Source organism: Penicillium cosmopolitanum (assembly GCF_028827165.1).
Source record: "Penicillium cosmopolitanum strain IBT 29677 chromosome Unknown utg000011l:1.0-3548175.0:1.0-3550911.0, whole genome shotgun sequence".
NCBI lineage: Eukaryota > Fungi > Ascomycota > Eurotiomycetes > Eurotiales > Aspergillaceae > Penicillium > Penicillium cosmopolitanum.
In genome coordinates, this window is record NW_026622681.1 from 2948477 (window position 1) to 2960939 (window position 12463).

The following is a 12463-nucleotide window of genomic DNA, read 5'->3' on the forward strand; positions in this document are numbered from 1 at the left end:
GACATATGATGAATAATTCTATGAAACAGTGCCTCAAGACAGATTGGGGCCACTGGATAAGAATAACTACATCTAAAAAGTACGAAGGATTGTTTCCGCAGCGCAGTTCTCTTCGCCAAGTGCCGAGTGATACTGCCAAGGGATGACAAGATTGAAGGGCCTTCGCTAGTTATTATATTGAAGAGAGGCAAAGTTATTGTGAAGGATTAAGCTATACTCCGTAAAACAAGTCCAGCTCCCTGTCATGGCCCCAAAATCTGCAATAGTGGCGGCCCCAGCCTGGCCCCAAGCCCCAAGCCCCAAGCCCCAGGCCCCTAAGGGGTCAATTCCCAGGGGTTTCTTTAGAATAGGTGACGAATCAATGCAGGATCCATCCTGAATCGTCTCGTGGTGTAGATATTAAGTCGTATCATGAGCTAGAATACCAACTGTCCTGAGTGATAAGTGCCCACAGCGTACCCACAGCACCGGAGCGGTTGGTTAATATGGCTACGGATATCACAGGGTCTCAAATCTTCCGAGAAGTGACTGTCTAAGGTGTCTCTGTTGACCTTATTCTCAAGGAGGAATCTATAGTCCATAAGCATGTAACAGTTGATTGGTATACATAGCTACTCCGTAGTGCGGATGTTATTCCTGGGGCCAAGACTTGGGGCTTGGGGCCAAATAGTAAATGTGTCGATCCTTCACTTGAAGGTAGGATTGATGCAAATGGCCCCCATCGAATCGTCCCGAAGATGAAACTGGCTAAGGAAAAATCTGGAGGATTTATCATACGAGTAGTCTCAATGCGCAATTATAAGAGAATCAGCTATTTTTGGCCAGGGTAATAGAACAGATGAAGTATTTTACTTCTCTCTTCGAGAGAGATTTGTCGTCCCTCCCAAGCTTATATCACAAAATAAAGCTTTCCATGCTAGACCTGCTTCTAGTAAGCACGAGCTGCCAGGCGTTCATTATCCACGAATCTTACAAGACAGACTCAGAAAGCCTCGAACTACATTAAAAAAATTCCGCAAGAGAAGTGAAGTTGGATTTTACAAACACAGCTAAAGTCAATTCGATTATAAGCAGGAAGAGGTTCACAAACAGCTTTCATCAGCTACGAAGCAATAGTATAGTAATAATAGTGATATTAAACGACAGAAAGGAAGTAACAGCCTAGTTGTAAAATTTCTCGGGGAAGAATCAACGCATTTATATAACCTTGGAACAAAATCTATTCTAATCTTCTTCAGACCCACTTCACTCATTTCTGACTAGCCAGCTAACAGTTCCTCGCGGCCACAAGCAAAACAAAAGATATTACTGCTAGCTCTACCAATCAGTCCAACAATAAAAAAATCTATTATGGCGACTCGTCTTTCATTAGAGGGGCCGGTCAATAGCAGGACAAAAACGATAAATACAGAAATTCAGATACATAGGTACCAAATATTGTATTTACTAGAAAGAAAGCTCACTTAATTTTTCCTAATTATTGCTTTGGCGATTTAGGCTGGATGAGCGTTCATATCCAATAGACGTATGGAGAGATCCAAATTTGAACCAAATAATGAAAGCCTTCCCCCAATAGCCCTGTACCCGACTTGTTTCAAATGGATGAGAACAATACGATCGAGATCACCTTGAGAAGGGACATCGATAAAAATGTAAAAGACAAAAATAAAAATAAAAAACAAGGATACATACGTAGCTGTTGGATTTGGGTCTGACTCGCTCTTCTGGGTCATAAAAAGACGATTAACCCTCAATTTTGCAGTCAAGCTGGGTATCCTACCTGTTAGATGGCTTCTATTATCAATCTGAATATACCCCAATGAGTGGCTACAAAAGTGAGAGAATCATACTCCCAACTGTAAGTTTCATTTCCCTCTTGCTAGCATACTCCACCACCACCAACTTGAACATGCTCTAATATGCATCGGTCATAGAATATCGGGGTTGCCGAATTCAATATCTGGGATCTTTCTGGGTCAAATAGTACAACTCAAGATAGGGCTAAATGGATGGAAAATTGCGATGCTGCTATTATCATGATTGATCTAGCAGACCAGGCGAGTATAAAAAATGCAGTCTCTTGGTATAGTAAGTTTTTTCAGTTCTTTTTATCATCAGACCTTTTCAGTCAACTAATGTCTGATTATATAGAAGAGATTATGTCTTCCCGGCAGCATTTCCAGCACTCAGCTTCGCTACCGGTCGTAATATATTCCTGGAAGGCCTACGAAAAGACTGATAAGCGGGCAATGGACCCGACAAAGATCTCTTGGTCTGATTGACTGGGCGACACGCCGTTTTTCCACACTACGCATCTAGATCTCAGTGAAAAATCAAATAGAATAATTGCGGGTCAATCTAACAGAAAGCCTTTTGCATGGATCTTGGAACAAATGACGGGTCAGGTCGATGTGGTATGTTTTTTGAATCTCTTTACTCCCCACTACTGCCCCTTCGTCGCAACATGCATTTACCTTTTTTTTTCAGGAATTTTCCATCGTTTACTCCCCAAATTGCACCTGAAACATTCTCGATGATTCTCGACGACGACGACGGCACGGACTTGTGATTAAAATGTCACACCTAGAGGTACAGCGAGCCAATGATGCCGTTACTGACTCTGGATTGGGGTTTCAGATACTTGAATGCACCTGCAAGCACATGCATCACATAGCTACTGTATGGTCTCGCCCTGTTGGTGTTCTAAGTCTCACGGCTTCTTTTTTTTGGTCCCATGTCTCCCAAAATAATATCGCAACGAACGGTTGGTTATACACTTATGTACCATATCGTGCAAGAAAATGCAAACTTGCGGAAATACTTGAAGCGGTAGGTGGTGTTTGAAGACCGCTCTGGTAAGCTTGTTTGTTTTGTATTTTGCTTTCTCTATGCCTTCCTAATATCCTCCTTCGTAATAACCTCTATTTTCTTATCTAATATTGCGCTATAGTTTACTTTGATCCCAAGCGTTGCATCATTGCTCGGCATAATAGTCCCCGCTGGGCTGGCAGCGCGGGTATATGGCCTTAGTTCTGGAATTATTTTTCGGTCCTGGAACTCTTGAGCTGAAGCCCCAGAAGTAGATAACCGGCGTTCGAGAACTAATTCTGTTCCAGAACTTGTATTAAATACCGCAAGAAACTCTAACGACAGTTTTCTTGGGATGAAAATTGTCACATGAACGAACCCAGCAAAAGCAAAGTTTCTTGGGAAGGACTTAACGCTAGGAGATTCTCAAGAGTATTTTGTTCCCAAGAAGAAACTCCTGTAAATTGACACCCAATAGGCCCTTTATGGTAAGCCCTTCTTGATAATTTTTTCCAGGCCCAACATCGTGTGGGGCTGGTAACTAGTAACTATCGTAGTAGATAACCCGTATCGGTGTAGAATCGACGTGAAGCTGAAGCCACAGCGTCATCACAATGATGGCTAGAGAACGTTGCCTTGTTTGCAACTCAACTCCAATTACACTATTCGACAGATACGAGGATGCAGTCATCATAATTTCCCTAGAATGGGTGGAATACTAGTATTAAACAAACTTGAATCAAAGGGAGGAGAGCACCGTGACGGCTGAGTTCTTGGGGACTTGGAACATCCCCGCCCGGCGATATATACTATCCAAGAAGAAGCTTGAACTTAAGAATCTGCTACCTAGTAGGTACTTTCCAGAGTCGATCATGATGTACTAGCACTCGTGCCAGTGGACTCGTAGTATAAATCGAATCGAACCTTGGAAGCCTTAGAATATCATCCCAAAGTTGCATCCCAAGACTTTGAATGTAGTACTATCTACCGCTTCCAAGGTTCAAGTTCCTCCAGAAGTCACATATCATCACTTCAAGTTTTCTTATCACCTCCCAGCGCAACTCACTAGTACTAATCACTACTAGTACTACCGGTTGTATTAGGAGAACTTGAGAATGGCATAGGGAAGATCGAGAAAAACCACGTCTTAGTCTAGAAAACAACAAAGTTCTAACACAATTCTACAATATTCTCAAAGATCAAACAGAAGCGGAAATGAAATTTCCTACGAGGCTATGTAATCTATCAAAACTACAGCAGTTCTACGCGCAAGATTCTAACCGGAAAAATAGAAAAACTTTGTATACTCCCATATCATCATATTCGTAATTGTACAATTCGTGAGCTCGTACCAACCAGGGCCCGATTTGTTGTTTGAGGTGGGTGACATCGTATCGTAAAGGATTTCGCGGAAGTGGTCAAGGTAATTCCCACGTTGGTAAGGAAGGGCTGGTAGAGTCACAGGGAGCAGGCATGATGCCGAGAAAAAGCAGAAAGAAAATCCAATCGCGCTCGCTTCGCTTGAACAAATAAAAAGGATGCAAAAAATCACAAAGATTGCACAGGTCGTCAGACCTCGCGGAGTGTATGGCAAAAAAGGGCATAGTAGTTAATACAAGGGGCGACTGGGCCCCGAAGAAAGCGTAGACCGTGTGAAAGTGAATGGAACATCGTTTGTAGACTGCATATGCCTTGACGAACAACACTGGACCAGCCAGAACAGCAGAACTAATGTGCAGGGTGACGATAGCAATTCTTAAGAAGCGAAGGGGAATGTAGGGTATGAAGTGGGGCAGGGGTCAAGATCCAATCTGGACCTCACTTTTTTTTGGTGATGTTTTTGGGTAATGCGTCGGTGAGGGGGAGAGGTGCATTGAAACGATAGTTCCCTGTCAACACGTCCGAATACCGGTGAAGCCCGACAGTTTTGTAATCAGGCCGGCTGGTAATATAGATTGGACGACGAATCTTTGGGAGAACCTAACTGTTTCCTGCGAAAGGGGTCAAGTATAAGATGTTCACAAACAGGGTGGGCAGTAGGGGGTATGTGGATGGATGTCGAGTCAGTGTGTAAAAAAGGAGTGACCAGTTTCACAGTGAATCGACTCTCGTCTGGAACACAGAAAAACTCATCGCTTGGAAATGCTGCGCGGGCTGGGAAAGCAAAAATGAACAAGCACCGCGGAAACAAATCTCGTTGAACTCCATGAAAACTCCGCCTCCGGGCGACATCATCGATATTGAATTTAGTAGCTGCCAATATCGACGACGCACCATCGAACTCCGATAAAAGAGGATCGAATCGAGGCCAGATGCGATCGATAAGAATTTAGGACCGCTACAGCGAGAGGAGTATTAGCATAACGATTTAGCAGAGATCTGGAGAGCCGAGAGACAGTTACCTGAAAGCTACTAGACCCTAGTAGCGGGACGGCTTGGCCTCGTTCGGACTGGCAGGAATCTGTCCAGTGCGATGCATAGCAGAGCGCTGCGCACTTGCGGATGTAGGAGGAGGGCCGTTGGCTTGACGTGCGAGTACGCCATTGCCGGAACGGCTGTTACCACTGTTGCCACTACTTTGGCTACTGCGGCTGCTGGTGCCGCTGCTGTTACCGTCGTCGAGGTCAACAAAAGACGTCATCTGCTTCTGTGTATACTCGAGCATGGTACGGTTGTAGTCCTCGAGAGAGGTATGCGGATCGATCGCTCGTTGGGATTCAACGTGGCTCTCAGCGGGAGGACCAGATCCGTGGTCAGCAGTGAACATGCCCTCGATGCTCGATGCGGGCTGCTCCATGTTTGAGTGTGCATTCATGGTTGCAAGTGTCTAGGAAGATGGGAGGTGAATGTTAGCAGGGTTGGAGGCGTTGGTGCTACTCAAAAGCGCTTCGTGGGGTCTTTTGGGTGTACATGATCCCACACACAAGAGGTCAGACAGGCGCAGCCCCTTGGGCTAGGGAGCAACTGAAATAACGGCGGCAGTTCACAAGTGGGGAAGGAGAGCGCGCTTACCTTTGTAATAGTGAACTAGGTATATCAAGGTAGGGGCCCGAGGGATGATAGAACCAGGGAAGGAATATTATCAAGCGATCTCTGGGGATAATAAATTTTTGTTTCTGGCTTGTGGGAGGTCCCGCAAGATGGCTAAGAATGGGATGGGGCGTCTGGGCTGAAAAGGGTACTGGGTATGGGGCAGGGGAAAGACAGGGTTAGGGCAATTACGGGACTTAAATGAATCAGAGGAGCGTTTCCGATTTGATTTATATTGTCGTAGAGCATCGAACATGGCTGGTTCTCCACTTCTCAGCGTATGAAATCATTGTGTTCGCGGAAGGGAAAGGCACTGCGGGGCGCGGCTGACGGTTGATAGGCTCACGCACAGAGGCTGTTCTTTTCCTGAGAGGGGCCGAATGGGTCATCGATGGAACCCATAGACGACAGAAAAGTGCAGTGACATCATTGGCTGAGAGAGGGGCTGGGGGCGCGCAGCTGGGCGACATCATAAAAACGAGGGGAATCCACCGGCTGGCTGCTCGAGGGGGTGTACATAATCGCAGTCGCTGCTGCTCATGGATGGTGGGAAGGTTAAATCATCATGAAATAACTAATCTCCACATCTTCGACGAGACTGGTGCAACTGGGGAGCCGGTAGCATCAATTGGTCCACTCCCTATCACGGCGGATTGGGCTGGGGGGAGTCCCGATGAGGTCACTGGGGAATGCGTGAGTGGACCACACTCGCTGGCGCGGTGAGATCGGCAGTGCCTTTGACCGGTCCCCTGCAGATCTTTGACTGACGTCTGGCGAACGAATCATCCTGTCGATGAAGGGTCTGCGAACGTCGAGGCCCATTTAGCCCTCTGTATCGAGCCGGGATAGGGTGACCATAAAGACAGCGGAATGCGAAAAGTGGATATCCCCGGTGGAGAAATTGCAGTTTTCGGTGGAGCCTGGGTGATTGTGATGGAGCCTGGGGTAGACCAGTCGACTCGATGAGAGACAGAACTAACCTCGGACGATCCTGAAGGGGGACGATCGTGGCTTTTTTTCAATTTTTTTTTCTTTCCCCCCCTATCCCCATGCATTTTAAAGTAGTGGAATTGGCATTCATGTGAACTGGGATCTCTTGTAGAAGAGTGGTTGTTGATGGAGGTGATATGTGGTGGAGTCGAAGAGAAAAGGCGCTGAGGCTCTCGGGAGTGGAGTCAGCCATGTCGTCATCGTTTTGGGAATCGGGGCGATCCGAGCTTCCTTTTGGATTGATTCGGCATCAAACCACTACGAGTGTCCCCACCGGACTTTTAGGGACTTTTGTGGCTGAAGCTATTGTGGGTGAAGGATCGGCTGGCGTACGGAGTACAGGCGCTATGTGCATTCTTTTTTGTATCTCTGTATACAATATGTCAACTAGTGTCTCCGTACAAAGAGTCGACTAAAACAAACCCATAACCCTACAGTAGCATCAGGTCCGACCCCTCTCACGAGACGAAGGCCTGTCCCAACGCCATGGGAATTAAACCAATGGCCGTAGTGGATCTGTTTGAGAAGTGTGAGCCAGCCAGCGTTGTGCAAACGGAGAAGACCCAAAAGACAGTTTATAGTTATGGGCCTCAGGCAGCAAGGGCACCTGACGTCAGGGAGCCCTCAACGGGAAGAAAGGCCATTACGAATGGATCTCTCGAGTACATATCACTCGCAAATCTATATGTTATTGCAGACTAATAATTTGAGGTTGATTGCTTTAGATTACTCCTAGACAGTGCATATCCCCGAAATGGAATGGGGGGCAAAGTTTAGACGCAGAAGGATCCAAGCACGTATATCGGATATGAAATGAAAGGCACAACATGTGGCGAAAGTACCATCACTGACACCCCCTGGGAAATGGGGGCGACGAAACAATGGGGTCCCAAGGCTTCGCTGAAGAACACCCCCGTCACGGTCCAGCACAGACAACGTCCGGGGTGGAGATAGATATTAGATGGAAATCTCGGAACCACTGACAAGCACGATCACGGGTCAAGCGGAGCATAGCACCAAGGGTCGGGAGATCGTTCATTTGCCATCGCAGCGGGGGAGGCGAATGAATCTCGTGTCCACACGGAGTACAGTAGGCCACCCGCCTTAACAATGTACTGTACTGTAGATACGTCGTTAATGATAGGACCATTAAAGGATCTTGACCGAGTTCTCCACTGAAAATGGCTCGAAGGACGATGGTTATTCCCAAGTGGCCCCAACTGCTGTGTACGAGATGTACACTACTAACACTAGCGTACTTAGTCCCCGTCGAATGTAGACCAAACAGATATCTCATGACATTGGGGCCCCATATGTACAGACGTCAGAGATGATCAGTGATTACACAGATTGGCCATCAGCGCAGCAATTCACACGATGTGGAACTTCTACGGAACCACGAAAACAAACCCGAGAGTCAAAGCCCAGGATCCGCAAAATTCATGCATTAACCACTCGTGATCGAGGGATACTATCAATTTCCCACATTATATTGGGGGAAATGGATCAAAAAGAAGCAACCATTATCGTGTCGGGTGAGTCAGGAAAAAGAAAAGAGGGCCAGCCAGCTGTCCTCCAACCGATCAACCGATGATGTATGATATCAATGCAGACACATGCCCTGCGCGATGTCATCAATTCAAAGAAACCTTGCGGAGACAATCCTCCCGAGCCTTTGATCTAGTCCAGCCCATCGCGGAACCCAGCAGCATGGACATACGCACGTATCGTACATACTCCGGAGGGTCTGATCGCTGCACAGCGCATACTCCCCAAACTGCGTCATGCAGGGAGGAAAAAACCGAGTAGCGCTAGAAGATCCTTTCGAGGACAGCAATGCTGCCGCGAACCTTAGATCCACACCTGGAGATATGATATCTCGGAAAAATTGATCATCTCAATTTGACAATCTCAACCTCGTGTTACGATGGCAACACAATCTAAGGTTCAAAGAATTAGTTTCCTATGTACGCCAGTATGTTCTCGGATGAAGCCCAAAAATGAGCGAATTCAAGAATTGAAAGTACCTAGCACAGAATTATTCATGAGAAAGTCTTGTCGATCTGCCAAAATCCATCCCCATCTGGTACTGTACTCGTAGACCACGGCAGTCCGTCACTGCCGTATTGCGATGATATCACTTTCCTCTTCCCAGCCTCAACGGCGACATTCCGACTGGGTTTTCAAGAAGTACGCACCACCGAGGCAACCAACTAGCCGATGAAGGCGCTGAATGCATTAATCGGCCACTCACTTCAGAGTAGCCACTCTCCCGATTCTGAAAAATGAATTACCTGCCCGCTACGCTGGAAATGGCCATTGCCGTCATCATCCAACGTCATGCGATGGGCTTGCCTGGTCTGACTCTTACCGAGGCCCCCTGTTGCATCATAGGCCTGGTAACGCGTCTCTGCGGCAATCTCTTGGAAACACACCCTATGGATTCCTCAAGTGCTGTTTCTTGCCCTGAGATTTCCTGTGGTCTGATGGAACGTATATTGGACCCTGAACCATTGAATCTCAGACTGTCGTTGGTCAACCGCTACAGTACCTCAGGTGAGTGAACCTAAATGAAGAGAAGTTCTAGAACGCAGAAAGTGCAGCAAACCTGTTTTGATCCATCGAGCCGGATCTAATCGCAGAGCTTCGGAGTCTTACTCCGTACGAGACTCACCGGACCTGATGTCCGAGACAATACTAGTGATGTACATATTCGATGTCTCGACCTACCTTTCCTTCGAAACGCCGTATTCCCATCGCGAAGCCGGTTTCTCTAGACAACTAGCGGGGGAACTGCATACTGTAGTGTATGCATCTCTGGTTGAGAATTCTTATGACGAAGAAGAGAAGTAATGTGTTCTAAGAGGGAATAACAGGGTAGCGGTGGCGCGAAGACTTGATCTCGACTCGATATTGTGCACAGTATCCCGACAACGGACCTGTTTTCGAAGCCGTCGGCGTTAGGGATGGACATGTTTTTGCACACTTGATCGGCCTGGCTTTGACTTCGTTATGACGACGAAGAGTAAAGACAGCGCGTCACAGGATGGGTGTGATGTACCCGGTGCAGACGGCACTATTTCTCGACCTCGAAGCAGGTTTCAATGTCTCTAGCAAATGTCTCCGGAATCCCTGATCGGTCTCGACTCTTGTCATGTCGGTGAAGAGCAAAGACAGGATGTGATGTGATGTACCGTGCTGGTCGGTGCAGACGCGCCATTTCTCATCCTCGAAGCCGGTTTCGATGTCGCTAGCAAATGTCTCCGGAATCCCTGATCGGTCTCGCTCGACTTTGTCCTGTCGACAAGAAGGTAATAGGATGGAACGATCCCCCGGCCTCAGCTGAAGCCGGACTGAAGCCACCGGCGCTAGCGATGGACTCTCGTACGAGATCCCTGCTTTGTATTGACTTCATCTCGGCCTTGAAGCCGGTTTCGATGTCGCAGTAAATGTCTCCAGAACCCCTGATCGGTCTCGACTTTGTCCCGTCTCGACTTTGTTCTATCGATAAGGTGATAGGATGGGACAACCCCCCGACCCGGGCTGAAGTTACCAGCTCTAGCAATGGACTTTCGTGTGGGTTCCCTGCTTTGTCTTGACTTCGCCATGACGAGGCAATGTGTGACCTGAGACCAAGGACCAGCAGACGCCAATTAGAAAGGGCCTGGGTCTCTCTCGCTCGGACATCTCGATAGTACTATACTCGCGCATCAGGGTGTGCAATTCATTTCTACGAAGGCGTTAGTACCATCGCCATCGCCATCTAGACCGCATCCACAACTTCGTCCCCGCGCAGAAAAAAACCTGCTACAGCACTAGTACAGTACGCACCTTCGTTGCCCGTGCCAATTGACGCAAAGAAAGCGCTGGTTGTGGGGTGTATGCCTGAAAGTATAAAATGGAGTAGTGACTTCCCTAAATTAAGGTAGTAGTAGTGAAAAGAGAGAGATGTCATCAAGAGACATGAAACCTGTTTTCGAACCAATGGGCATGCGATTTCTAGCCTATGGCAAACAAAGCTGATACTGATTGAACTGATACAGTACATTGGAACGGAACGACGCCAAAGATTTTGGGATTTGGGAAAAATTAAAAATGAAATATGCATCGTATAGACTTCATACTCGTGCTCGTGCTTATGCTCATCACACGTAACCTATTGGAAGGGATTTGTTAGCGAGGTCGTTCACTGGAAAGGAGAAGGGGAAAGAAGAAGAAGAGAAAATGAGGAGGAGAAGGAGAAGGAGGAAAAAGCCAATGCTACCCATTGCCAAAATCCCCCCCTTCCACCCCCCTCCCTCCCTCATTTCCTCCTCCTATCCATTTCTGAAGGTAGAGTAGACAAGGTAACATACCCTTCCTCGCGCCCTGGAAAAAGAACCGCACAACAAAGACCTGCAACGCGGCCATAGACACCATCATCAGACCCTCGATGACACTAAAGTTGAAGATCCGGCGCTCGGTACTGCGCACGGTGCTGAAGTTTCGATTCTCGCGCGTGCGAAAGTACTTTTGGTTTCGGGAGATGGTGGATACTTGTGCGGAGAGTTTGTAGATGGATTCTTCTAGGTTGGAGGTTTGTTCTGGGGTTGCGCCTTGGCGGGAGGGGAGTTGGGCGCGGGATTCGTTTTCGACCTAGAGAGAGAGTACAATATGTGAGTAGATTGTTGGAAAGTTGGAGAAGGGGGAGATAATTGATGTGGAGGCGTGTTTGTTTTGGGGTGTTGCGTTTCGCGGGGAAAAGGGCCAGGAGCTGGAGCAGGACCACATACAGCGATTTCAAAATCAACCATCTTCTCAGCAAAAGTCGACATCTCATTGTTAAAGCAGAAGGAGTATTCGCCGTGACTCTGGGCAGTGAAGACATGATCACCCTGTCTCTCCTTCGTTCCATCCAGAACGATCTTGCCGCCCGGCGCAGTCACGGAGTAATCGACATCGAAGGAGCCGCCAGATTGAACCTAATGAGGAGCGAGAATTAGATCGAATCAATTAATCAATCAATTGCAGTGTCGAATTGACTAGCAATAAACAATAGGCCACGAGGAGAAGCTAAGACGAACCGCAAAGTAGAATGCCACCTTGGCATTGGCCTGCTCAATGTTGGTGTAGAAGCATGCCTTCTCGTTCGCCTCAAGCCGGTATGTCAAAGCAGTTGCGGAAACGGAGGAGGCCAGGGAGGCCAGACCGGCTAGGAGAGCGAACCGCATATTGGCAGTGGGGATGTGATGTGATGTTGGGGGTGGTCGAGGCTACGGAGATGGAGACAATCGCGTGTTGTCAGGAGTTGTTCCCATCGGGCCAGTTGGTGTTTGTATTGTTTGCACTCAAACAACTTAACTCAGCTGTGTTTGCATTTGCATTTTGCATTTGTATCCACTCTACTCCAACTATGGAAAATAACTAAAATACCAATTCGTTCTTAAAACGGGTTTGGGATAAAAGGTGGAAAGGAAGAGAGACAGAGGAAAAAAGGACACAAAATGGGACGATTGAAGAAGTGAAGGGAAAAGGAAAGGAAAAAAGGAAAGGAAAGAAAAGGAAAACATAAACATCGCATCGGGCTGTCACTGCTCATGTACCGAATTTGCAGCATCAAGCCCTCCCACAGAAACCCCACTGCGCCGCTAATCAC

At 47.4% G+C, this 12463-nt stretch overlaps 3 protein-coding genes across 3 annotated transcripts; 1 reads left to right on the forward strand and 2 right to left on the reverse strand.

Moving 5' to 3' along the window:
- Positions 1-5227: 5227 nt before the first annotated feature.
- Positions 5228-5605, reverse strand: N7509_012609 (uncharacterized protein; the record flags this gene model as incomplete). Its single annotated transcript, XM_056637246.1, has 1 exon — positions 5228-5605. One exon carries the CDS (start codon positions 5603-5605, stop codon positions 5228-5230), a length of 378 nt encoding a protein of 125 aa, XP_056483276.1.
- Positions 5606-9113: 3508 nt separating this feature from the next.
- Positions 9114-9392, forward strand: N7509_012610 (uncharacterized protein; the record flags this gene model as incomplete). The annotated part of the gene is made up of 1 exon (XM_056637247.1): positions 9114-9392. The coding sequence occupies one exon, from the start codon at positions 9114-9116 to the stop codon at positions 9390-9392; it is 279 nt and encodes a 92-aa protein (XP_056483277.1).
- Positions 9393-10973: 1581 nt separating this feature from the next.
- On the reverse strand, positions 10974-12038 carry N7509_012611 (p24 family protein; the record flags this gene model as incomplete). The annotated part of the gene is made up of 4 exons (XM_056637248.1): positions 10974-10984; positions 11184-11463; positions 11601-11789; positions 11892-12038. 4 exons carry the CDS (start codon positions 12036-12038, stop codon positions 10974-10976), a joined length of 627 nt encoding a protein of 208 aa, XP_056483278.1.
- Between the last annotated feature and the right edge of the window lie 425 nt (positions 12039-12463).